At 37.7% G+C, this 27,314-nt stretch overlaps 1 protein-coding gene across 5 annotated transcripts in view; it reads left to right on the top strand.

Annotated features, from left to right (window-relative positions):
- sez6a (seizure related 6 homolog a) overlaps nt 1-27,314 on the top strand; it is a 199,334-nt gene that overhangs the window by 136,774 nt on the left and 35,246 nt on the right. For all 5 annotated transcript variants that reach the window (XR_007427450.1, XM_049468800.1, XM_049468799.1 and 2 more), the window contains exons 4-5: nt 8,976-9,168; nt 26,770-26,955. Coding sequence is in view for 4 of the 5 variants with exons in the window: in XM_049468800.1 (XP_049324757.1) it covers nt 8,976-9,168; nt 26,770-26,955 (379 nt within the window). In the remaining variant the exon portion in view is untranslated. The remainder of the gene's footprint in view (nt 1-8,975; nt 9,169-26,769; nt 26,956-27,314) is intronic.

Raw genomic sequence — 27,314 nt, 5'->3', positions numbered from 1 at the left:
GCCCTCAGATGACTCTCCATGCCACTGGCTCACCCCTCTGGAGCAGTGTCTAAAGCCTATAACTCTTCTGTAATTGAATCAGGACACCCAGATGAAAATAATAGGGCTTCTCTCGCTCCGGCGCTGCACTCAGACTGCCAGAGCCGCCGCATTTTTCCCAGGAATCCCCTTCCCCAAGCTGAGAGAGGGGGATTTCAGCCCTCTCAGACTGAGCTCCTCATCACACTCAGGTGATGAAAGGCTCTTTGGTTAAGTCGCTTTCCTCTCCCGGAGAGACGGAGGGACATCTGTGGCCCTCAACAAAGCCGGCATTTTCTTTCCTGCCTGTCCTCTAGCCTTCAGCTCAGAGACAAACGCCACTCAGAAAGCTTTTCGGTCCAGTTTTCCACTGTTTCGCCTGGTTCTCCTCGTCTGGATGACCCTCGAAAACGTGTTTATGAAATTCAAATGTCCGCCCACGCTGTGCCGGAGACGCCAGCGATGCACTTGCCTTTTTTTTTCCTCTCCTGTTTTTTTTTTTTTTTTTATCTCTCACACAAAACATTGCATGAAAGCTTTCCTGTTTCCTCTGGACGAGTCTCAGATAAGCTGCAAGCATGACAGCCTCTACAGGCCATAGATAAGAATTAATCCAAAATAGATCAATGATTTCGGAGGATCAGATGTCAGTAGGCCTGTACTTTTCCCTCTGGCGGAAAAGCTGTTTGTTACATGGCTAAGTTAAAATGATGATTAAAAATTGTTGTGAATGATTCACACTGTTCATACTGAATCAGTGTTGGATTAATGTTAGATTAATTTATTCTTCTTGATCAATATTTAAATCTGGTCAGGATCATATTTGTGCAGCACTGTGGAACATTTGCCTCTACATCTGGCTTTGAGTTTTCATGTTCTCCTCATGTCTATAAGGGTTTTCTCTATAGTTGCCGGTTTATCAACAATATGAAGATAGTTTATGATTAGATTAAATTGGGATAATTTGTCCTGGTGTGTGTGAATGAACGTCTTACAAAATGATTTACCCAAAATAATTTGCTTACATCTCCTACTATTTATAAAGCTCTGTGTCACTTGGACTTTTTCCACTGATTATCATAAACAAGCTAATCTCAGATCTGAATTACATTCATTAAACATGTTACTAAGCATATACTAAAAGCTTTTCACAATACATTTTAAAGTATTTTTACATAATTCTATAGAAATGTTTGTATTCTAGTCAGAATATTTAGCTTGTTTCAAGTCTTGAAAAAATTCTTAAATCTTTTTGTTAAGAAAAAGAATCACTCAAAAAGTCTACACCAGATTATGAGTTTTTTTTGTGTGTATTTTCATACATAAGGGTGTTGAATTATAAGGTGCATTAAGCAACACTAGCAATTTAATAGGGAATCTGGGGGAAACGCTTAAATAAACTAAATTGTAATTCTTAAAAAAAAAAAAAAAAAAAACATTTTTAAGCTTGTTAGCTTCTAATGCTAATGCTGGGGCACCCAGCCTTAGTGCTGGAGAAACTTCACTGAAAACGAACCAATTATTACGCTGTACTTCAGCGGAGTGGCTATACTGCTCCTTAATACCTGACTGGTAGAATTCATACATAAGATGCAGCATATTATAAGATGCACTGTCAATTTTTTTTGTAAAATTAAAAGATTTTAGGTAAATCTCTTGAATTCATCCTCCCCAATCTAACTCTACAGGCGGGTCTATACTCACAGATTTATTGCTATCTCAAGTTTTAATGTTTTAAAGTTTTAATGCTGACTTCTGGAATTTGTTTTTAAGAGTTTTTAAGATGCCAGACTGAAATTAAAACATTTTATTTTAGGATTTTATTCTTAATTTTTACAATGTATTTTTAAAATAAAACCAAATGTTTGCACCAAAGGACATCAGTACTCACTGAAAGCACTTTATTAATATTCATTTAAAACTCATTATCATCCTAAATCACTTCCCAAAAACTCATTATTTAAACAAATGAATGTGAGAGGTGAGCTTTTTTCACCGTATTTTTTTTTTTACTGTTTCTTCTGAATTCTGTTTCTGGGGAATGAGAGCAGGCTTTTATTTAACCTTCATTATTTAAAAAAAATGATTCACAAACACAACTCGATTAGATCAGCTTAGACAGCTGCAACTTAAGCCCCGGACAGATTGGACCCTGTTCAGGGCGGAGGAGTGGGAGTGTTTCACAGGCCCGGGAGGAAAACCCAGACCACTAATCCCCACTTTAACTCCAGCTCTGATAAAACAGAGTTTAGAACGTGGGCCGTCCAGAGAAGGTAAATGTTAGAGGCTGATATTTGATTTAGGATTTATAAGGTGCGCACATGACTAACTGAACTTGTGTCACTGATTACTTTTGTGCTGTTAATATAGTGGGTACCCCTTCTGCAACACCTCGACCCCCCCCCCCCCCACTATTAACTATTGAACTAATCCAGCATGAGCTCCGTTTTACACTAAGCAACGCGTAGCCTCTTCAGTAGAGCGCCGAGAAGGGGTTAGACAGTCATGCCCCGCCCCCCATAGTGAAAATCATGAATCTGATTGGTTAGATCGTCCTGCGACTCTGCTAATAGACTCATTACTACACCCTTCTCAAAATCAGCAAAAGGGTCACGCAGACACACATGGGCAGAAGCCATTTTAAAAAGCTTTGATTGGTTAGAACAGCTGTCAGTCAGATAAGAGTCCTGTAGCAACTGATAAACACAGACTAATGCTTTGAATTAGTTGCTGTTTTTTATTTTAGTTCATTTTTAAAATATATGCTTATAGTTTACAATAACTATAATATATATTTCCTGATTAAATATTATGTAATGATTTACATGCACCTATTGTCACCTCTTCTCTGAAGAGTTAGAAGGGCCTTACTGCACACCACTGAGTCTGACTATTTATTTAAGGACCAATATGTAAATCATTTTCAATAGTAAATGATAAAATGATCAGGATGTATCATCAGATATTAAGGAAACATGTTGAGTGAAAGCACTGGCAGCTCTTGTCAGCAGGGATTCAGTCAGTAAGTTCTTATTTTAAGTGTTGAGTCTGTCCCGGAGTTTTGTGTCAGTTTTGTCCTCTAACTCCACCTGCTGCTAGTTCCCCAACACAAACTCCACCCCCGAAGTTGCAGCACCCACACTTCACTACAGCAAAGGATCTAGCAGAGCTGGTTCAGTGAAACCTCAGCTGCTACACAGCTTAAAAAGCCTCAGCATGTCTCAAAAAAGCTCAGTGACCAAAGAAGGAATATAACAAGAGTGAATATAGGCAGTGAGTTCGAAAGGTGGAGAAGACTTAAGCTCAAAAAGACGACAAGACTGACCCAGAGCTGCTACTTTTCTCCTGAACCGGTATTAGCTAACTGGCTAGCTAATTCAGTCAGGTAAAGGTAATCACCACCACTAGATGTGTTGTTTACTAGGGACTGGTGTTTAAATTAAGCTGTAATTTAAAAAATGAGTATTCACATCCATATCAGTGATCTATGGAAGCCCATTTCCGCCACCTGAAGAAAAAAAAACGTCCTCAACTAAGTCATAATTATGAGATAGAAAGTCATAATTATGAGATAGAAAGTCATAATTATGAGATGACTTTTTATCTCATAAATATGACTTACTATCTCATAATTATGACTTACTATCTCATAATTATGACTTACTATCTCATAATTATGACGTACTATCCCATAATTATGACTTTTCTATCTCATAATTATGACTTAGTTGAGGACGTTTTTTTTTTCTTCAGGTGGCGGAAATGGGCTTCCATAGTGATCTGTGTGCAGCTGGGATGATAAAAAGGCAGAGGATATCTGAGAGAGCTAGTTAGGTTAGCAAAGTTAGCTAAAGTGATCTGAATATGCTGAATAACACAGTCATGTTACACACACTCACCTGAGCTGCAAGCAGTCACAACGATGGAGAAGCCGTGCCTCATCTGATTAATACCTCGGCAGTGATGAGTACTCCAAAATATAAGCCAGAAACTGATAGTTTGTCTCTGTAGTGACTCAGTGTAGCTCTCAATGTGTTTTTATATAGAGTAATTTGTTACATCCAAAACCATTCATTGAAAACATTACTTATGGTCATCCCTAGCAACTATCTAGCTATTAAGCTGTTTAGCAGTCAATATAACGCTAGATACAGATTTTAAAAGAGTCTCTTTCCGTTTACTGTCCCTCCTACCAGTTTAAACTGGCTTTGCTAAGCTAAGCAGTAAATTACTAGGACCTGTAAAGTCTCCAAAAACTCCACACCAGCTCTGGGGTGTGTATTTTTGAAGCAGTGGGATTTTTCAGGTGTAACAGGCTTGGCTTAGGCTAACGCAGTTAGCGGTACATGAGGCTAGTTTAGGTAGCTATGAATAAAGTTCACATGAGCCGGTGTTCTGTCGAGTTGTGCTACCCATCGATACGTGCTTTCTAAAGGCACTGATTATTAACGTTACTCGTATTTTCTTTATAATAAATCTGTATTTTGTGTGTTTTTATGCAATAAACAACCTACATTCGTAAATTATAAAAATAATAATAATAAATACAAAAAGTATGATTTAAAAAAATAATTTAGCAACACTTCCTATTAGTTTATTTAAAATAAAATTCTGTTTATTATTCTGTTGAATTACAGTTTACAACTGCAAGATAGTCTGTTAGAAAATACAAAAAAAAATTACATACAACATGCAAGAATATGTGTATGAAAATGTGGCAATTGTCAGGAACCCCTGCTGCCAATAAAATTACTATTTTTTACATTTATTTATAAACATTTCTTGATAAATGGACTAATATGAATAATAAACATCCTATCATGTTGCTCTGAATGAGGTTTTCTTGTATCAGTGATCATACATTCAATTCACACAATCAATGAATTCAGTTTAAAGGGTGACACAAATCCAAATGAAGTGAGTGGGTCATTGTTATAAATACCATCACAGTGCATTTGCATGAGCTGGCACTGTGAAAAGTGGATAATGACTACAGAAAGAGGTGTGTATGTAATGGATTTCTTTGTCAGTCACTGAGTTGAATAATGAGGGCATAATCATGGCCCAATTGATAGCTGAGATGCTGCTTTCCAGGCTCAAAGTGTTTTGTTTTTTTTTTAGAACAAAATGCTATTAAATGTATTTTAAAAGCACTAAATATTAGTAAAAAAAAAAAGGAAAAAAAAGGCTGTGACATTTTCTTTGGAACCCTTTAAATGCATTCCCTAGTGAAAAAAAGTAGATTAAAGTATACTAAGCATTATTGTGATATAAGTGTTCTTGTAGCAACTTTGCTACTTTGTAGCAAAGTTTAATCAGTATATTTAAAGAGTGCTAACATAGATTTTTTTTTTACTTATTATACTTTAATTGTATAAAAATATTTAATTAATATTTGTGCTAAATGTATTTTAAATATACTTAAGTAGCATTTAAACATACTACTTCATGAATGTAACACCATATTTTAAATATGCTTACAGTAAAATTATAAACAATTCAATGAGTATTACAACTGTATGATTATTGTCACATATTAGCCTGTGTCTGTCCTGTGTTTTTCCCTCTTTTGGTTTTCTGTGCTCCTTCCCTGTTTTCCTGTCTTGTGTTAAAAGCCATGTGCTTTTTTGAGCACATGGCATTGTTTTGTTATTGTTCTGTCTCCGCCCTAGCCCCGCCCTAGCCCTGCCCTAGCCATTAGTGTTGTCACCTTGTGTCTTGTTTGTAACCCCGCCCCCTCATTACCTGTCTTCACCCTCCTTGTGTATAAATAGCCCCTTGTATGAGTGTTTGCTTGTGGAGTCTTTTGTATCTATGTGGTTCTATGTTCTATGTTCTATGTTCTATGTTCTATGTTCTATGTTCTATGTTCTATGTTCTATGTTCTATGTTCTATGTTCTATGTTCTATGTTCTATGTTCTATGTTCCTTGGTATCTTTTTGTCACTACGATCCAGGTCTGTTGTTTTTGTATTTTCTAGATATTCTTTGTTTAACGTTAGTTTTATAGAGTTTTTTATTTCCTTAGTTTTCCTTATCTTTGTCTTAGTTAATTTATATCCTAGTCTTGTTTTTTGTAAGTTTTTTGCGTTACCCGCATTTTGTTTTCTGTTTTTATTATTCTTGTTTGTTTAATAAACAAATTATATCTGCACTTACGTCCATCCCTCTCATCCGTGACAATTATTACACACCAGTTATACACATGGTCCCATCTTTTGTAAGAAGCACAATTCAAGTGTACTTCGTAGGGTATAAAAATATATTTTAATATACTGTGCTACAATTTTTAGCATGTTACAAATTTATTTAAGTTTTATAAATGCAGTAGTTTAATTTATTTTCAAAAAAGTTACATGCCACATTGTACTTTAAGTGAACTTCTGTACACACTTTGCTAAAAATGTACAAAAGTATATTTGAAAAGTATTTTAGAAATATATTTAATTACATTAAACTAAAAGTGTACTTAATTGTGTCTATTTTTTAAAATACACTATATTTTACTTTTTAAAAAGTATGATCAAAGTTTTTTTTTGAACATTTGATGAAAGCATAATATTAATGTACTTTTTAATATATTTTAAGTAAGTACAGAAATCTGTTAGTATATTTACAGTATATTTAGACATTTCTCAATATGTTATAAGTACAATTAAGTGTTTTTTTTGTTTAGTTTTTTTTTTTTTACAATGATTGGCTCTCTCATTAATGTAAAAAAAGTTGTTTTAAGTAGCCGTGATGCTTCATGTACTTGAATTGTAGTTTGTAGTTTGTGGTAAATCATATATTTCTCGTTACTAAGTTGCTTAGATGATTAGTTATATCTCCTCAGCTCCCGCTCTTTAAACATAAGGCTATCTAGTTTTTATCACAGTGGACCACAGGTCATCAGCCAGGCCAGATTCATATTAGAGCTCGGACCCTGAAGATAATCATCGGTCTGAAAGGCCTCGGTCACTCTGGCTTTTATTACCCTGAGAGACCGAGCCGGAAGAGGTCCTGCCCTCAGCACATCCACAGATTCCACTCTGTAATGGGACTCCTGTAGAATAAATGGACCCTGGACTCCTCCGAGACGCTGGATATCGCAATAATTACATAGATGACCTTTCTCCTGCACATAATCATTAAATACAGACTTCTGTTTAATGTGTTTAAGATCTAAATAACTAAATAACCATGAAATTCTTCAATATGGAACCATTTTATAAAGTTTCTTTAAATAACCAAATACACAGATCAGATTAATTTTATTCCACATTCAGTCAACACTTTCAACATTTATTCAACATTTATTGTATTCAACATTTAGTGTATTCAACATTTAGTGTATTCAACATTTCCAAAATGCATTTCATTTAACATTTCTAACATTCATTCCACATTTTCAGCATTCATTCAATATTTCCAATATTCAGTCAACATTTCCAATATTTATTTAATTCATCATTTTCAATAATAATTTTATTCAATATTTTCAATATTTATTTCATTCAAAATGTTCAATATTCATTTAATTTACTATTTCTAACATTCATTCAACATTTCCAACATTCATTTCATTTAACATTTCCAATATTCATTAAATTTAACATTTTTATCATTCATAAACATTTCCAACATTCATTTCATTCAACATTTCCAACATGCATTTTATTTAACATTTCCAACATTTATTTTATTCAACCTATCAAACATTTATTTCATTCAACATTTCCAACATTTATTTCATTCAACATTTCTAACATTCCTTCAATTCAACATTTCCAACATTCGTTTCATTCAACATTTCTAACACTCATTTCATTCAACATTTCTAACATTTATTTGATTTAGAATTTCCATAATTTATTACACATTTCCTATATTCATTCAACATGTCCAGCATTCAGTTTATTCAATATTTCCAACATTCTTTAAATGTTTCTTTAATGAATCTTACACAACACTGCGACAAAATAAATGCTGTCAAACAAACCATCTTAAAAATCTTCAGTCGTGTTCGTCACTTCAGCGTGCTAAAACATAAGTCACAGAATGTGCAGAGTCAAAACTTTCCACTTTCCCACATTATCCGACAGACAGAATAAAAGACGCAGTGTGTTTCCTCACCTGTCGTCAGTGTTAATGGACGGGTAGACTGAATGATGAGGGAGGCAGAAGTGACGAGCAATGTCAAATTCATTTGTCACATTTCAGCACCAACGAGACACGCAAATTGCATCCAGGGTCAGTCAGAGCTTTATGACTCACTCTCGTCTCCCACTCTGACGTGGACGGAGTTCGGGGGGGGCCGGGTTCTGTAGATCACAGTGTGTGCCTATTCCACGTCTGATTATACACTTATCGTCCACTTTATATGAAATAACTGCTTTATTTAGTTACACTGGCCTCTGTGAACTGTATGAACTGCACACTCTCTGCAAAAAGGGTTCATCGACATTTAACAACAGGAAAACCTACACTGACTTGCCAAAAGTCATGGGACAGTAGATGTACTGTATTGTAAGGGGCCAGCTTTTAAATGCCCACATCTGTACACGTTGTGAGATGCTATCTTGTGAGGAAGGTCAAACACTGGCTAGAGTGCTAATGGAAAGCTATTGTGAATTACTAGGGAGCTTTATAGTGGGCCTGAATGATTCTTAGCTTGGGCTACAGGTCTGGGAGAAACCTGGGTCCTACCACACTTATGCCAGGTGTGGAATAGTGGGGTATAAAGCCAATAATTTGGGGAAAGTGCTGGCAGAGCAGTGGAACTGTGTTCTCTGGAATGATGGTGTTCAAACCAGCACTTTTGGATGGAATGATTTGGTGAATTGGAGATGATAAGGTGGAGAAGTGATCATCATAATACTTCTGTCTATATAGTATATAAGTCCAGTGGTCAGTATGAAGTTAACAGTAACACACATGCTCTCGACTGACCCGACTGTGTTTTTCCTCTTCGGCAGGTCCTGAACGTGACACTGGCAGAGGGGGAGAAGGTTGTTCTGGAAGATCTAGGTGGGCTTCAGCCGTCCATCCTGGCCAACGAGTCCGTGCTCTCCAGGGGACTGGTGGTGCGCAGCTCCAGCAACCAGATCTCCATCCACTTCAGCAGCAAGAAACACCAAGCGCCGAGCTCCCTGCTGCTGCGCTACAGAGGTAACACACAGAAGGATTTTTATGGAGTGAATTTTGTGCCAAGAGTTTTACGCAAAACAATTAAATCTGCAAACTAAATTTTAAGAATCAAAAGTGTATCTATAGCAAATATTGCAGTCATTTGTCTTTTTTTTGTGTGTGTTTTTATGGATTTTGCTGCTAAAGACTTTTGCTTCTGGAATCTCTGAGACCTACCAATGGAGATTCAAGAGGAATGCCTTCTTCTAAGCCCCACCTACCTGTGAAAACTGTGCCAAAAGAAGCAAAAACCAAGCAGCAGCAAACGAGAGATTGCGAAAGAAAAAAGCTTTAGCAGCAAAATCCATAAAAACACATAAATGAAAACAAAGACAACAAAATCTAAACACGAATAATTTTCAAATGACTGCAAAAAATGATCAAGTAACCAAGTGTATGGTCCTACAGGACTTTGGATCTGCTGCTACTAACAATAGTCTTGGTGCAAGATATCACAGAGGTCTTGTCTAATCCATGTTTCTATAGGTCAGAGTTGTTGTGGTGGCACAAGTGAGACATACTCAACATTAGACGGGAGGTTAGCCCATTGGAACTGTAGTGTGGACCCAGACATTAAGACATTCAAAGCCTTATTTCTGATCATCCCCTGGAAAGACCTGACTGAGGACTGCTGTCACTCAACAGAGACAAAGCTTTCCTCACCTGATTCCTTCAGTCGCTTCATGCTGACGGATCCCATCCGTTGTAAACATGATCGGATCATGTCGGCGCCCTGTTATTCTGGGTTGTAATTACATGGGAGAAGAACTGTGCTAATAGATAATTCCAGAACATTCGGGGGGAGGGAGCACCCCAGGCTGCGGTGTTCCTCACCTCACTGGAGCTTTGTGTAGAGAGAAAGAGAAAGAGAGAGAAAGAGAGAGAGGAATACAGAGAGAGGGAGGAGAAGAGCAGAGGAACGAAAGAACCCGGCGCATGACTAAATTCTTTTGTTTCCCGAAACTAATGAAGTATGACAAGCTCGCGTTCTTACACGCCTCTAATGTGCCTGTTGAATAAGATGCCTCTCTCTCTCTCTGTTATTCTCCCCTTTTCTGCTCTCTTGATACAGTTTCTTTATTCTCTGATAACAATGTGCCACCATTACACAAAAATGACTTGTGCCTCTGTGCTCTTCATTTTCTATGACTCCTGCAGTTGCCATTGGCCTAAAATAGAACCCCAGTGAATACTGAGATTCACAGCCTACTGTTGGAAGATATTCATCATATATCTTGGTTTTGTTTTTTGTCATTTAATTTTTATAGTTTCAGAGCAAAAACTCTTTAAACAAAATCTAGAACATCTTTTATAGTAATGTTTTGAATGTATAAGAAATAAATTAAAATACTTAATGTTTTACACTAAAGTATTACAGACTGTAGATGTAAATCTGTTGGTACACAGTTTGAGTCATCAACCTTTAGCCCTGAGATGAGTCTTGAGTCTTTGTGATGTACATCTGAGTCAAGTCTTAAGTTTATAGCATAGTTTATACTGGTCATCTTAAAGGCCACAGGTTGTATAAAAGTCATCTGAGTCTGAGTTTAGTAAAGTTTTGAGTCACGTCTCTGAATAGAGTTACAGTACGATTTAGTATGATGAGTGCGAGTCTAAATTGAGGCTTGAGTTTCTGAGTACCAGTCACAATTCAGTCTTAAGTCAAATCTTGTGTATCTGAACATGAGTCTGAGTAAAGTTTTGAGTCTTTGAGTTTAAGTCTGAATTGAGTATTTAGTTAGAGTGCAAGTCTGAGTAGAGTCTTGTATTTCTAAAGTTGAGCTTAGTGTTGAGTCTTGAGTCTCTGAGAGCAAGTCTAAATTAAATATTTTGTCTAAATGCGAGTCTGAGTTGAGTCTTAAGTCTCTGAGTTTTAAATCTGAGTTGAGTCTTAGAATCTTTGCTTGTGAGGTCAGAGTCCAGTCTTGAGTTTCTTGATCTCAGTTAAGTCCTACGTCTGAGTGCAAGTCTGAGTCAAATCCTAAGTCTGAGTGCAAGTCTCGATCAAGTCCTGAGTCTTAGTGTAGATTTGAGGCAACTCCTGAGTCTGATTGAAAGTCTGAATCAAGTCCTGAGTTTGAGTAAAAGTCTGAATCAAGACCTGAGTCTGATTAAAAGTCTGAATCAAGTCCTGAGTCTGAGTGAAAGTCTGAATCAAGACCTGAGTCTGAGTGAAAGTCTAAATCAAGTCCTGAGTCTAAGTGCAAGTCTTGCTTAAGTCCTGAGTCTGAGTGCAAGTCTCAGTCAAGTCCTGAGTCTGAGTGCAAGTCTCAGTCAAGTCCTGAGTCTGAGTGCAAGTCTCAGTCAAGTCCTGAGTCTGAGTGCAAGTCTCAGTCAAGTCCTGAGTCTGAGTGCAGGGTTGAGTCAAGTCCTGAGCCTAAGTGCAAGTGTCAGTCAAGTCCTGAGTCTGAGTTCAAGTCTCAGTCAAGTCCTGAGTCTGAGTGCAAGTCTGAACTGAGTCTTTATTATCTGAGGTGTAAGTCCAAGTCAAGTCTTGAGTTCCTTTGTGTGAGTCTGAGTAAAGTGTTGAGTCTGTTGGTGTGAGTCTAAGTCAAGTCTTGAGTCTCTTGGTGTGAGTTGAGTCAAGTCTTTAGTTCCTTGGTGTAAGTCTGAGTCAAGTGTTGAGTTTCTTGGTGTGAGTCTGAGTCAAGTGTTGAGTCTTTTGGTGTGAGTCTGAGTTAAGTCCAGTCTTGAGTTTCTTGGTCTCAGTCAAGTCTTGAGTCTGAACTGAGTCTTGAGTCTCTTGGTGTGAGTCTGAGTTAAGTGTTGAGTCTCTTGGGTTTAATTTTGACTTAAGTCTCTAAGCTGTGAGTCCTTGTCAGGTCTAAAGCCTCTGGGGTTTGAGGGTTAAGTCTCTGGGGTGCGATTGGAGTCTTGATTCTCAGGGTTTCAAGACTGTGGGGCAAAAACTGGCTGATAAATGCAAAAGCAAATCATACATAAGCAGCAAACGCACAGTGATAGCTTATATAAAGATATAGATTATAAAATGCACAGTACTGTCAGCAGGCAGCCCAGACTGCAGTGCTCAGATGTGGCCCAGTGGCACTAAGGACTGTAACTGAACCGCCTTTTAGCTTATCTTTTACCCCCATTCCACAGTGGCTGACAAGTACGAGCCAATCCTCTGTTCAAGTGGAACAGTATGCCTTTCTAAATGTCAAGAGTTTCGTAATGAAAGCCTAAAAATTCTGTCCTCATAAATGAAATATTATTATGCTATAAAGCTCAACATAACCTCATCATGTCTGAGGATTAACTACAAATTATGAATAAAGATATTAACAAACTGAATATTTATATATCTCTGTAAAGATCTAATAAAAACCCAGTTCTTTTGGAGTTTTATTACAGTAGGGTTTTCTGAGTGATATCAGAGAAGAACCACTTTGTTAAACAGATGTATTTACATAAAGAACCTGGAGTTAATAAATGTACAAATCGTGTAGTTTCTATTGTTTGGATAATTGTAGTTTAAACACATTTAATACACAGTTAAACTACAATTATAATTGTAATTTACACACATCTAATTTTATGTTTTACTTTTTAGCCTTTTATTTATTTTATTCATTTCATCCTTTTATATTTGTTTTATTTTTGGTAACTTTTGGCCTTTTACCTTTACCTTTTTATACACATTTAACTTATTTTGTTTTATTCTAGTCCCATCATTTACCTTTTTCATTTTAGTCCTCTATGTCTTTAATTGTGTTTCTATTTTATTATTCTAATTATTTATGTCTTTGTTTTATTGCTTTATAAATTAGCCTGTCTGCATCTCCTTTTATTCTGAATTTAATTCATATAAATATAGTGTTCGCTCATTTTTATAACTTAAGCTAAATTTTCAGTCCCTTAAATTTTGTGCAAGCTCGGCTACATTGAAAATGAGGGTTACCCTCATATATAAATATTACCGATTGGAAATAAAGGTTGATCGATTAATCAATTGATTCATTAAAAAAAAAAAACGTTTGTCAAAGTCCATCAAAAAAGGGGGGAAATGAAAATTATTAACAGATTTCTAATTAATCTTCTTCTAATTATTCATTTAATTAATAATCTTATTCTCAGCAGCGCATTTACTCTCATTAATAGCAAGAGTTAGAAATGCAGAGTTCAGCTCCAGGTTCTGCCAACTCCGTTCTCCATTCAAAAACTCAACTGCAAATAAATGCTATTAGTTGTCTGGTGAGAATTCAGCGAGCTGCATGCTGATTGTGTAAATCTTCAGGGACAGACGGGCCTAAAAGATTTATGCATCTGTGAGGAACGACTGGAGAATATAAGCACGTCAGAGAGTCAAGGCAAACAAGGCCCTTCGGAAAAGCTCCTGGGTAACAAACCAAGCAGGAGAATGTCTCAGCTCTTCACTTTTCTTAGCAGGGGAATATGCATAATGCAGCTTCTTTACCTTACACACATTTTGAAGCCAAACAGCCAGGGAAATGCAGATACAGTGCAGATACAGTGCCCTTCATAATGTTTGGGAATAAGGCCTCTTTATATATTTGCTTCTCACAGCTTTAGATTAGAATTAAAGTAAATATACACCTTGGAGGCACAATAATATTGGAGATGTAGAGATTCACAGGTGTTTCTGATTACTCAGGTGTGTTTACTTGCTTTATTAGAGCAGGTACAAGAATATTTTTGGCCACATTACCTGAGTTTTCCTTTTTAGCAAAGTGTAACATTAAGCTGGTAGTGCACAGAGATCCACTGTATGTAGTACTGCTACGACTACATGCTCTTATCACTTATCACGCTTGTTTTTGTCATTTTTGATTACTGAACAACTTCATCTCACTCAAATATGTATAAATATACACAGTGTAAGCGTTTATGAGGGCTGAGATTGTAAAAGCTACGCTAATGTGCTAACGCTGCTGCTCGTGCAGGGTGAGGTTTTATTCCCTGACCTCTTGCTTTCTCTCTGATTGATGTTAAATATTATTGCTGTGTAAAACGCGTTTACTGCCCTGCTGTTAAACACAGGGGCGAAGTGAAAGGAGCTGAAGTCATTACTCTGGTGGGATTGAGGAGGGGGGGTGTAGGATTGTTGCGTTGGCTACAAGAGTAATAAACAAAGCACTAAAGAAAGCTTGTTTTACTTATTACCTGTTTTAACTTATTCAGGCCTGCATAAGATTTATTGATATGGACAAATTACAAAGCATAAAATTTTATTTATTAAATAATCCATGGACTGACCCACTGGGCTGCTCAAAACATCAGTGTTAACAGAGCAAGACACAGCTTTGCCTGAAAAACTACAGTTTTTACATCACTTCCTGTGTGCTACGTTTTTAACTGTCCCCTGACAGTAGTAGTAGTAGTAGAGGTATTAATCGTAAGGCTTATCCAATCATTTCCATGTAATGCACAGTGTATTATGGTAGATAAAAAATGGGAGATTTACCATTGCACTTACCTTTTTTTTATCAAAACCAGTAACAAACAAACATGGTATACTGTAAAAATGTTTACCACTGCAAACCTGGTTGACAGTACTTTGCAAAGGGTAAAAGAGACTGAACAGATGTTTATGTATGCATACAGTATTTACAAAATATCAATTTGTGAAACATCAAATATGGATGTTTGCATTAAATCGTACGCCCTCTAAACTTCCTAAGATTCACCCTCCAATTAGACTTGAATGAATAGGGTAAACCTGTGTTAGGAAAATTGGTCCAACAAATCCATAATTCCTATATCCATATTTATTGATTTAGGAGTATTTTATCCTCTTTAATAAAACAGATGCCATAAAGTCTTGCAATATACTGTTGATGAGGGGTGGGCGATATGGCTCTAAAATAATATCACGATATTTCAGGGTATTTTTGCGATAACGATATACTCGGCAATATAGGAAAACTAAAATAATTAATTAATTTCTGGAATATAGTATAAGAGTATAACAGCATAATCATAATGTGGCAAAATAAATAATACAGCATAAAATAATATAATGCAGCAAATAATATTGCAGAATATTTAGTGCATGCGTATAAACTGCAAACTAAAACAATTATACAATAAATACACCTAAAGCTTCACAGTAAATAATAGACTACTTTTAAGACAGAACAGCCCTATTATCACGAAATGGATTTTTAATATTATAATATTTCTGTGTCACGATATATTGTATATGATATAATATTGCCCACCCCTACTGTTGATATACTGCCACAGAATCAGAGTATTGTGATGCTCAGTAAATTTGTCAGTGTTAAAACAACACTGCAAGTGTTGAACTTTAATATTAACAGTGTAGATTTAACAAAAATGCTAAAAGATTCCACCAACATCAGGAACTAAAAGTAAATATGAATGTGTTCTTAAACCCAATGCTAGGGACATCTGGTCCCTATAAAAGAGGTTAAACATACTAATAAACACACACACACACACACACCCGCTTCTTAATTTCTCCAGGAGCAGCTGATATACAGGCATTAATTAGTAGTGAGATCCTCTCTGTTGGACGGTGTGTGTGTGTGTGTGTGTGTGTGTGTGTGTGGTCCTACGCTTGTCCTGTCACATTTTTCTCAGATCATTATGAGGATGAAGTGTGACTGAGTGCGACAAATCCGAACTGCAATTACGACGACCCTTCAAACAGCCCTGAGATACAGGAAGTGATCAGAAGATTAGATCTCCTTCAGATCAGCTGACCTGAACGATGGGTCCTGACTTCTCCGGCTCGCTCTCATAATCACCGTCTGATTACTCTGTCAGTATCGGTATCCAGAGATACGGGACGGGTCTGGAAGCTGCAGCTCCCTCATTTTCTGTGTGTGTATGTGCTAAAAATAATAACATAAATGCATTAAAGGGCTGGTGTTAATGAGTTTATACGTTCCATTTCTGGACATTCAATATTTAACATTTATCAATCCACAGCATCACCAGAAAGGTCGTGTTTCTATTTGATTTCCAATTCAATTTGATTTAATATCGATTTATTTAGGGATATGATTCAGTTACAATTGCAGGTTTTGTTTGAATATAAAAAAAAAACATTTTCAGAGAACTAATTTAATAGTGCAAGAGGAGCACTCAACCTACCATTATTAACATATATTATGAAATAAGTATATAAAGGAAAACTAGGCAGGTTTTAACCCTCTAAGGGCAGTTTTTGCATATTTGCATATCTTATGGTGCTGGAAAATTTTCACAATTATTTTGATTAATTAAAAATTAAAAATGGAATAATCTAATTTTTACAACTTTACATACAATGATTTTGTCTTTTTAATCTAAAATATCTGAAAACGTTTGTCATGGTTAGTACAGAATGCAGACACGTACAGATACTGATAAAAGATTGTTTATTAAAAAATAAACAGATGTAAAACGTGGTCGGTACAGAAAGATAGGTGATCACCAATAACAGGAGCAACGTAGACAAAACCATACCATAAATGAGAAACAGTCCAGAGTTCATACACGAGAGATCCAATATCAGAGGTAATCCAAGAGGCAGTAGTGAAACACACAGTCCAGGTAATACACAGGAAATCCAATATCAGAGGCAAAGGCAATAATCGGCGTCGAGAAAACAAAGGCAAGGTCATACACGAGACAAACTGAGACAAGAGATATAGTAACGCTTTGTAATGAGGAGAACCTACAATACGCGGCGTGGGTGTTTGTGTGGTGTGCTCTTTTATAGTGCCAGTAATCAGTATTTGGGACTTCCTGGAGGAAGCAGGTGAGGTGTCACGTGATCAGGTGTGTGCGTGATGTCAGCGGGTGGTGCATTCTGGGTAGTGTAGTTGTTGACCTGAGAACCTCCGTTAGAGCTTGGTGTGGAAGGGACAGAGGAGCTAACAGCACCAGACGTGACAACGCTACTCATTTCTGAAGTGTTTATCTCTCTTACCTTTAGTGTGTTATTTCTCAATTTTCAGTCACAAACCCACGTTCTGAAGTATAAATCAGTGTCTGTCAGTATGTGAGTTTCTTCACTGCTGTGTAGACACGAGGTCGGTGTGTGATATGAACGAACGTATGGGCTTTTAAACAATGTTTTAAATCCTTAATTATTATTTTTTTTTTCATCTGTCATCTGTAGTTTGATTTTTAGTAGGGGGCGAAATCCAATATTTTTTAGGTCACATAGCCCGGCACTATCTTCTTTATCTACCTTAAAATACATGTTCAGAACAATATGAGCTTTCTAAATAATGAGGTGCCATGTGACCTAAAGCAGCGGTTTTTTTACTGGTCTCAGCCTGGGACCCACATTTTCTCATGGGCATTAAGTCACGACCCACTTTTATAGAAAACAAATCATTTTATCAATTTATTTTTGAAAAAGAAAGCCTTTAAAAACCCATTTAAACATACATATACATGCAATGTAAATTTAAGAAACTTTGGAGGAACAATATATAGGAACTATATGTATAAAACTTATTACAATAAAATTAAATAGCAAAACTGCACAAAATAAATAAGACCATAAAATCAGATATTTCACTTCTCTATATATCTCTGTATTCAGAGTAAATTAGTAAGAGACTCGCTCTGTCTCTTTTTAACCCCAATTTAAAAAAAGAGTACAAAATTTTTATTTATATTTATTTTTTTACAAGCTTTCCTGACACACCAATTAAGAATTAAGAATTTGGCCCTACATGTCTCAAACATAAAGTCTGATTCTTGTAAAAAGTATAAGTAAAATAGTATATACATAAATATAAAATTGTTTATTGAGCAGATACTGACATGTCAGTGTAGTTGTACCAGTCATATATTTAAAGCAAGGAGCCAATTATACTGTAAGTAAATCACATATAATATTTTACCTTTTGAAAAGAATAGTAAGTCTCAGCCACTGCCTGTAGTCCAATAGTGGTCTTCTTTCAATAGAATTACAATCCTCAGCTCTACCCACACATACATAATTTAATCCCATCTAATTGGTTCTGATTATCTTACTAAAAAAAACTTACAGGAGATTAATTATGGAAGAAATCCCTGTTGTGCGAAGCAATTTTACTCTCTGTAGTCGATCCCAAACGTTACGCGGCGCATGTCATCACTTCTTTCAGTCCGACGACAAGCGGCTTCACGCGGTTCGCAAAATTAAATTTGGGTCGTACAATTACGCTGATCTCTCCGTTTCAAATCCAGAGTAAGTTTATGGAATTTAAGCCTGTTCACCTGCTTACTGTCAGAAACCCTCAGCCACTGCAGCGCTGCATTAAAAAGCTCCATCCATATAACTCAGGACCGGCTCTGTATGTCTGCTCTCACTAAATTTATGTAGGTTATTAGATTTTATTTTAAATCAGTTGTGTGTCCGATTTATTGACAGGGCTTTAAATAATCTGGATGTGTCAGACTCGTGGACAACGTTTTAAGCCAGGTGGACACTGTGTGATTTTTTTATAATCTGGTGCGTTGTGGAGATCCTTTGTTGTGTACGGAAAATGCCTGCTATTTATATGCTCACACTGTACGGCAGCCATCCCAAGTTGCTAAAATTCATTTCAGGAAGGTACCCCTGGACCTGGACTTGGAACCCCCCCCCCAATATATATGTTAAAATCACTTTTACAAACTGTACAGCAGGCAGGACTTTTATAGTTTTTTACTTTAACCAGATATGGATATACTTTAGAGTAGTCCGAAGTGAAATGAGTTTTGATGGGATCCATGATGCTCTTGAATGCATCCCAGCCAGGAGAGAAAGAAAAACACTGCCCGCCCACAATAAGAACTGATTGGCCACGACCATGTGGACTCTGCAGTTTGTCCATTTAACAGAGGAAATTGGAGGTATGCTGCTATTTCCCTGTACATGTCTATAGGGGTGTTTGAAGCATTGTCCACTCGCTGTGTGTATTCAGTAACTTGGATTTTGTCTGCTGGTTAATTAGTTTAAATATCCAGTGTCACTAAGTAACGGTCTATGCAATCTACAATACTGCTTTTCCTTCTATATATATATATATATATATATATATATATATATATATATATATACATCTCATTTGTGTACTTCAACGAAACCTCCTCGAAAAAGTTATATATCCAGAAGCAAGATATGAGATATAATATCCATATGAGAAAGGTCATCAATCCATAAAATCCATAAAAAAGGCTTTTTTATGGGTACATTTGCAGTGAATTTTGAACAAATCATGTAAGATGAAGCTAAAGTTCAACCTGACCATGAAATTCAGTCACATCCAAACCAGTTCTGGTTTAAAATCAGACTAAAACTGCACAGTGTACGTCTGGCTTTAATCCATGGGGAAAAATATATATATTTCAGAGCAGCACAATAGTTTACAAACAGCTTTGACAAGCCTGTAAGAAATTCTCAAGTGGTAATTCTCATCTCTTTGTGCTCTAAACAGATACAGAATCCAATGCAGATCAAGGGTAAACCACTTTACACACATCCAGGGTCACATGGCACTTAACACACACACACACACACACACACACACAAACCCACCATTTGCCTTCGACTCAATAGTTACATATGGATGAGTCCTGTGCTCAGAGATCCACCGTGTTAGCAGGAAGACCCCCGGCCCACAACCTCTTCCAACGCTTCCCTCGCTCTTTTCAGGCTCCTGATTTACACCACCTGTGAGACGGCCCCCCGGTTGCCCAGTAAAACACTACACACCAGCAAAGATCAATAGCGTCGTCCCTGAGAGAAGAGATTAAATCGGAGAGCGAGCTGTAATACAACCTGGCCGTGATGTATTGATGTTTATGGGCCAGGGTTAAACACTCAATTCTAATGGTCAAGGGCTCGATAAATGCTGGGCAGAAAGAAGAGTGGAACCAAGCCCATTCTCACAGCACAAGAAGAGCCTGGCGGGAACATCTCGTCAACCCCTGAAACTGCTTTTTCCTGCCTGACTAGATAACAATTCCAAAGACATGCAGCAAACTCTAATGGGTAGTTACACGTACCATAAAACATATTTTATTTATAAATTAATTAATTAATTAATTAATTAGTTCGCTGTTTTATGTATAAACAGTAAAGTTTAAATTTGTGTGACTCTTGTTCCGGTGAAAGATGCTCAGATGCAATTTTGTAAGCCTATTTACAATTATGTTATTTTACCTCAGATTAAATAGTGTTATTTTCCCTTTTCCATTAGACTTCTGGGGAGAAATTGGTTTGATAATTCAAAATAAATAATAATGAAAACATAATTGACTGCTAACACATTTGTCTTTAGCCATAATGAGTAGTTTAAATTACATTAAATTAATTTGCACAGTAAATTCACCAGGTTAGTGACGGTTAGTGTTAAATTTTACACTCTCAGTATTATCAATTATTATTTAATAATTTAATTTATTCACTCTTACTGGTGAATTTACTGTGTATTAAGTGTAAAGTTGTTGGTTGATGTTTAAGATGTATTTATAATATTTTTTTGGGATAAAATTGCTCAAATCAATTTTAAAAGCTAGGTATTTACCATTATTTTATTCCCCATCCATTTAATTGAATCCAAAAAGAAATTAATTGCTTTCCCCTTAACAGTGGATTCATTACCGGATATTTTTGCTGTCCTTTCTGGGTCCTCTAACTGTGCTGTTAGCTAGCTAAATATATTATAGTTGTTTGGATAAGCATTAGCTTTTAGCTTTTTAAGGCTTCAGAGGGAAAACTACAGCCACATAACAACATAGATCGCTTATGTTAGCTTTTAGCCTCTCCAATGGTCCCTTTGCATCAAATAACAACATTGCTTCTTGTTCTGGTTGTTTAGCATGACCTTTTAGACATTTTAGTCTTGCTTACTTGTTTCTGGGCAATCTCAGTGAGCTGTTAGGTAGCTAAAGAAGCTAGAATTTGTTGGCCAAGCATTAGCTTTTAGCCTTTTTCCAGTTCCAATGGAGTCCTTGCAACAGATAACTACATAGATCATACTAAAACATTAGCCTTTAGCCTTGTTATAGGTGCCCTTACACCACAAAAGAACATCAATGTTTGCTTTAGTGTGTTACTAGTGTTAGCTTTAAGCCTTTCTAGTGTTGCTTGCATGTTCTCCTGATGTATATTGATGTTGGTTTAAACTGGTAGGTTGGTTGTATGAACATGTTGGGTGTATAAACCTCTGGAGAAAACTCTGTCGGTTTTGGAATTGGTCCATTCCACTTACATTGGTCTTACTTTGTAAGGAAATGTAGCTTTAAGAGGTTCACAATCACTTCCATGTACCACATTCACATAAGGACATTAGCCTCCAAGCTCTAGTGCAAAATTCACACTTGAAGCAAATCTCGTACACCAAACACATTTGGTCTGATTGACCTCATTTGGGGGTGAGGTAGAAAACTGTATAAATTGGATTGTTTTTGCGTAACTGCTGCATTATTATTAATGGGAGCCTTCCCGGCAAAGTCACTAAGAAGACAAATGAGATCTTTATCAGCCTCTAACTTCCAAAAAAACGTTCTCAAGGAGACCCCAGGTCTTAGCTGAAGTCTTCCATCAGTCGTGGAACTGCGTGGAGATTATTATCAAGTCCTGCGGCAGGCGTATTATAACACGCTGGCATCTGTTGAGTGCAACCCCACCGGCAACTAATCTGGCCGACTGCGCTTGCTGCAGAGTCATTATTAGTAATTGCGAGACAATCAGGCTTTATGGGCTGCGAAGCACCATGACTTACCGCGGAAATGGAGACAGCAAGCGCCTGTTATTTAATTCTCGTGAGATTGGCTCAACATTAAGGCTCGCCTCCAGCGCCTGTGCACGCAGCCCGGGTTTAGATGGGGCTGATGGAATAATAAAGATGAAATGGCAATAAACCCAACTTCAGGGGGTGAGGGGGTGCTGAAGGAGGAGCTTGAAAGAGTACCAAATGGCTTAGGGCCTAAATGGGCACCACCATCACTCCTTTAGCTCTAGACATTATGAGCAAAAGGTCAATTTAGGTCACCAGACCTAGGCTTTACACTGACTGGCTACTTTATTGGAAACCTTACCTTTCAGTTCATGCATGAGTAAAAACTGTAACCCATAGACAACTATAGGTTCGGTTTGTGTTAGCCGTCCTCTATCTATCTGCTTATCCTTAAAGGAGTATGGCCACTGCTGGTTGTGGGGTTCTGGAACTGCTGGTGGTGGTGGGGAGCTGGAACTGCTGGTGGTGATGCGTAGCTGGAACTGCTGGTGGTTGGGGAGCTGAAACTGCTGGTGGTGGTGGGTAGTTGTAACTGCTGGTGGTGGGGGGGGGGTGCTGGAACTGCTGGTGGTGGTTGGGGAACTGGAACTGCTGGTGGCGGTGGGGAGCTGAAACCGCTGCTGGTGTTGGGGAGCTGGAACAGCTGGTGGTTTCTGAAGTGCACTCTGCCTTAATGACCGGTGTTGGCCGTCCTTCGGGGTGTGAAGCTGGCAGGCTTTGGTGATGATTTTTTCTGCACACCAGTGAGGAGAGAAGCAGCTTAAGAAGTAGAGATTAGCGCGTTCCAGTGGCCTTCAAGATGCTTAAGCTGTTTTTCTGTGGTAGCGACCTAATCGTGTACCACTCGCTCAGCTGTGCCCATACCTCTCCCCGTATGAATCTCCCCTGCGAAAGCAACACACCAGCTGTGGTATACAGTGTGGACAGGTTAAAGAGAAAATTACACTAATATTACAGCTTCATATCTGAGGGGGAAACAAAGCCATTCAGATTTATCAATGAAACAATCATTGTTAATTGTTAGTCATTGTTATTCATTTAATTTAGATGTTTCATTCAGTTCTATTGTCACAGATATACATACAGTCTGTCCTTACAAACATTAGTGAAGAAGAACTCCAGTGTGATAGGTAATGGGTAATAGGATGGCACCGTTGCAACAAGTCAGCTGGTTAAATTTCTTCCACCATCATCTGTAAGTAGTTTTTCATGAAAAGTGGAAGCATTTAGGAACCACAGCAATGAAGCATGAAATATCTGACACTTAAGTAGAGTTACTTGGTTTAAGATATAAACATTTTTTTTAGGTTTTAAATGAATATGAATACATTTGTGTGTCTATTTGACTAAATAAAATATATATATATATATATTTTTTTTAACAAAATGACTCATTTGTGTGTGTGTGCGTGTGTGTGTGTGTGTTCACTGCTAGCACTTTTCCATCAAAAGAACTCTGGTTCTTGAACCACCCCACGTTTCCACCAGTTTTAGTGGAACCCTCAAAATGTGAAATCATACGTCATCAACAGAGGGCGTTGCATAGCAGCAGTGAACACGGTTTGCGCTAAAGAACCTAGTATTCTTCGCTTCCCACTGTGAATGAATATTACTGGTTCCAAAACAGCAAACACAGCAAACTGGTTAAAAATTAGGTTCGCAAACCAGGCCGATGCTGGTTTTGTGCCTAATTCGGCACTCCGCCAGGAAAAGCACTTCTAAGTAAAGTTAAAGCGCTTTTATCAAGAAGATGGTGCGTATGCACTGCCGAGAGGGGGTGCATTTTATGGCCAGGAAAAGCACTTCCTCATGGAAGAGGCTGCAGGTGACATGACTATTTTCATTATTTCTTAGGAGTCAGCGTGGCTTAGAACAGCATCTTGGGTATTTTCCCACAAAAAAGGTTAAAGCCAAGAAGATGTACGTAGATGTACTGCCGAGAGGGGGTGCTTTTCCTGGCAGGGGATGCTGGATTCTGCTAAATTTGACAAAAAAAAAAGCAAAATTCCACCTGTGCCCAGCATAAGTATGATATATACAGTTGTCTTGTCTTGTTTTGTCTTGTCGTATCTTGTCTTGTCTTGGTTCATGTAAACCTAAGGCTCTTTTATGCTCATGAAGGTCCCACCTCAAAACTGACAGGTCTTGATCTCCTGCTAATGTCTTGGTTCAAGACAGTAAGATAAAACAGGATGCCTTCAGAGGTATTGTAGAGCCCTACTCAGTGATATTAATGCTATGGCTGTTTAATGCATAAATATAAGTGTATCAGTGGGACACAAATACTATTGTAATCATAGAATCACTTCCATCACTAGATTAGCTTCGTAGTTGCAGTGCAAAAACAAAGATGTCTTCGTTTTTTAGCTGCTTTTAGGATGTCTCTTCAGGATCCACATCACTGCAGTGCTTTCCTTTATATAACTCACTTATTATCAGCTCATTATAAAGGCCTTCACCTGGGTTCTGTCCTTCTCCTGAGAGAATAAATCCCACTGTGCTCTCCGTACGGCATCTTTTTGTGACAGGACAGTCGGAGAGAGCAGGCGGGGGTCCGGTTTTATGGCCACCGTCACAACCAAGGTCACGTCTCTCCATCACCCTCCCCGCTAATGGTTTCTGCAAGACGTCTGAAGCAGGTTCTCAGTTCGGCGGGCGGTCAGCGACGCTGCGAGTGGCTAGAGCCCATTTGTCTTGCCATGCAGTGTATATACAACAACCTGACAGCTAGACTGCGGCCAATGGCCTCTGGAGCAGATCTCCAAGAAAACACATCAAAGTCCTCACAAAAGTGCTACATTTACCCACCATGCTTGACCCCTGTCCTCAGATATGATTTTGTGTTCATTTTATATTAAATACAGCAGTAATATAAGCTGCAATAGACGCCCCTACATGCACACATACACAAATACACATTGTATTACTTACAGGGGTTGGACAATTAAACTGAAACACCTGGTTTTAGAGCACAATAATTTATTGTGGTGATGGACAGTTCTAGTGGAAACAGGAGAGTTGTGCACATTGAATTCTGCCATGATTTGATCAGTCGTGGTTTTATGTTTTTTGAATACAATCCGGGTTAGCACCCGAACATCCCTTTCAGACAGCTTCCTCTTACAGCGTCCACAGTCAATCCTGTTGGATGTGGTTGGTCCTTCTTGGTGGTATGCTGACATTACCCTGGATAACGTGGCTCTTGATACATCACAAAGACTTGCTGTCTTGGTCACAGATGCGCTAGCAAGACGTGCACCAACAATTTGTCCTCTTTTGAACTCTGGTGTGTCACACATAATGTTGTGTGCATTGCAATATTTTGAGCAGAACTGTGCTCTTACCCTGCTAATTGAACCTTCACACTCTGCTCTTACTGGTGCAATGTGCAACTGATGAAGATTTAGCCATGAAACCTCCCACACTACAATGACAGGTGTTTCAGTTTCATTTTGCAACCCTTGTATGTCTTTCAATTCTTTCTTTCCTTCTTTCTTTGCCCTGCCCCTTAAAGAATAGCGTTGTTTGTTCTCCCGTATGATGGACAGCGGCTGATTTGAACTCACTCTCAAAACAGTCGGAACTGAAAGCTAATGGGAAATGCAGACTGGCCCAATTAGTCTCTTCATTCTCCCCAAATAGCCCCACTGCACTCATTACCCTGCATTAATATGCAGCAGGATCTTAACTTGCCGTGACCTTTCCCTGTTCCAGACAGCCAGAGCAAACTTAATTATGATGGGCAATCATTATATTCCGTAACGCTGACATTAAATGACCACCAGGACTTAAAATAAAGCTTAACTGCAGTCGTTCTCGGTGTTTCTTCCATAAATTGTAATTTCTAACCATTTTCCAGATGACAGAAAGAGAGGTGAAGAAAAAAAAAAGACAAATGAACGGAAAACAGTGCAATGTTAGACATTTGGCATTAAAAAACAGATAGACTTTTAGAAGAAGACTGTAGAACTGCAGGTTTTATTTAAAAAAGGTGCTAATAGCAGACAGTCTACCAGCACTTAGCACCAAAGGGATGAGCAGTTTAGAAGATTACCTGCTTAGAACTGCTTAAAACATAACTATCATTTATGACAAACTTTGTCATAAAGTTGGACTGAGTTGTACAGTATGTAGATGTTGTATTACTAGTTTATAAAGTGTTTATAATGTAGTAATAGGTTAAAGGTGCTTACATGTTTTATTTTTAGATTTAATGTTGTTGCTAAGGTGTTACTTGGTGGTCGCTGTGCTATACCAGATACAGCAGTTGTTGATGCTGCTATTGTTGTGGGAGGCTGATTAGTTGTTTCTCTGGTACCAGAGATGGTTGCTGTGGTACAGCTAAGTGGTTGCTATGCAAATACCAAGCTGACACTGTGGTATCCCAGGTGGTTGTTATGCAGTTAGTACGCTGTCCCAACTGGACAGTACACTGTTGCTATGAGGCTATGTAACTGTGAAAGTATTATTTTATTATATATTGTTTTTATTATTTTAAATGTTATATATATATTTTTTTAAATAAATTGTTGCAAATAAATGGTCACTTTGTTCAGTTTAGACCATGCAACAGCCAACTTCATTGCATCTGAGTTACTGAAATGGATACAATACTTCTAAATAAGCAAATACCAGGAATTATGGATTTATTGGTGTCAGATTCACATAATTTCAACATACCACAGTATCAATTTACCAATATACCAATATATCACCAAAGATTTATCCATTTGATTAAAGTAACTGTTCAATAGAAGCATTGATATCTCAAGTGTTGCAAATAAAGAGTAAAGAATGCTATATCAATACAGACTCTTCTGAGAATGTAAACTCACCTCTTGCCTCTTTTTTTTCTCTCTCTCTCTTATTTTCTCTCGTTCCTCAGCCTTCGTTTTGAGCTGTGCCTTCCCACAAACCCCGGCTAATGGAGAAGTCTCGGTCAGCAGCCTCCACGCTGGAGGAGAGGCCTATTTCTTCTGCCTGACCGGCTACCAGCTCCAGGGCCCGTCCTCCCTCACCTGCCGCAACGCCACCATGCCCTACTGGAGCGGCAAAGAGCCCAAATGCCTGGGTAAGATGCAACCATCCCGCCTCCTGACACTTTTAAAGAGACCATATGATGGAAACCCTTGTTTTCTTTTTCATTTATTGCCTGAAATAAGACTTTGACTGATGCAAACACTGTTTAAACCATTTGTTAAAAACATTTACCCCTTAATCTATTGTTTTTGTGGAAAATAGTCCAGAAAAGGGCTGTTTCACTCCTTTTTGATATTATATTATAAGGAACACTGTTCTGATTGGTCAACCTGATTTTAACACCAATATGTAGTGTCACAGTCCTTCAGTTTCAAACTTGGTTTGAAAGACAACAAAGTTTGTTTTGACTGATACTGTACATGTTTTCATTTCCAATTCATGATGTACATT

This window comes from Astyanax mexicanus, chromosome 20 (genome assembly GCF_023375975.1).
Source record: "Astyanax mexicanus isolate ESR-SI-001 chromosome 20, AstMex3_surface, whole genome shotgun sequence".
In the NCBI taxonomy this organism is placed as follows: Eukaryota; Metazoa; Chordata; class Actinopteri; order Characiformes; family Acestrorhamphidae; genus Astyanax; species Astyanax mexicanus.
Note: the sequence above shows the minus strand (reverse complement) of the source record. Positions and strands in the feature narration are given on the sequence as shown.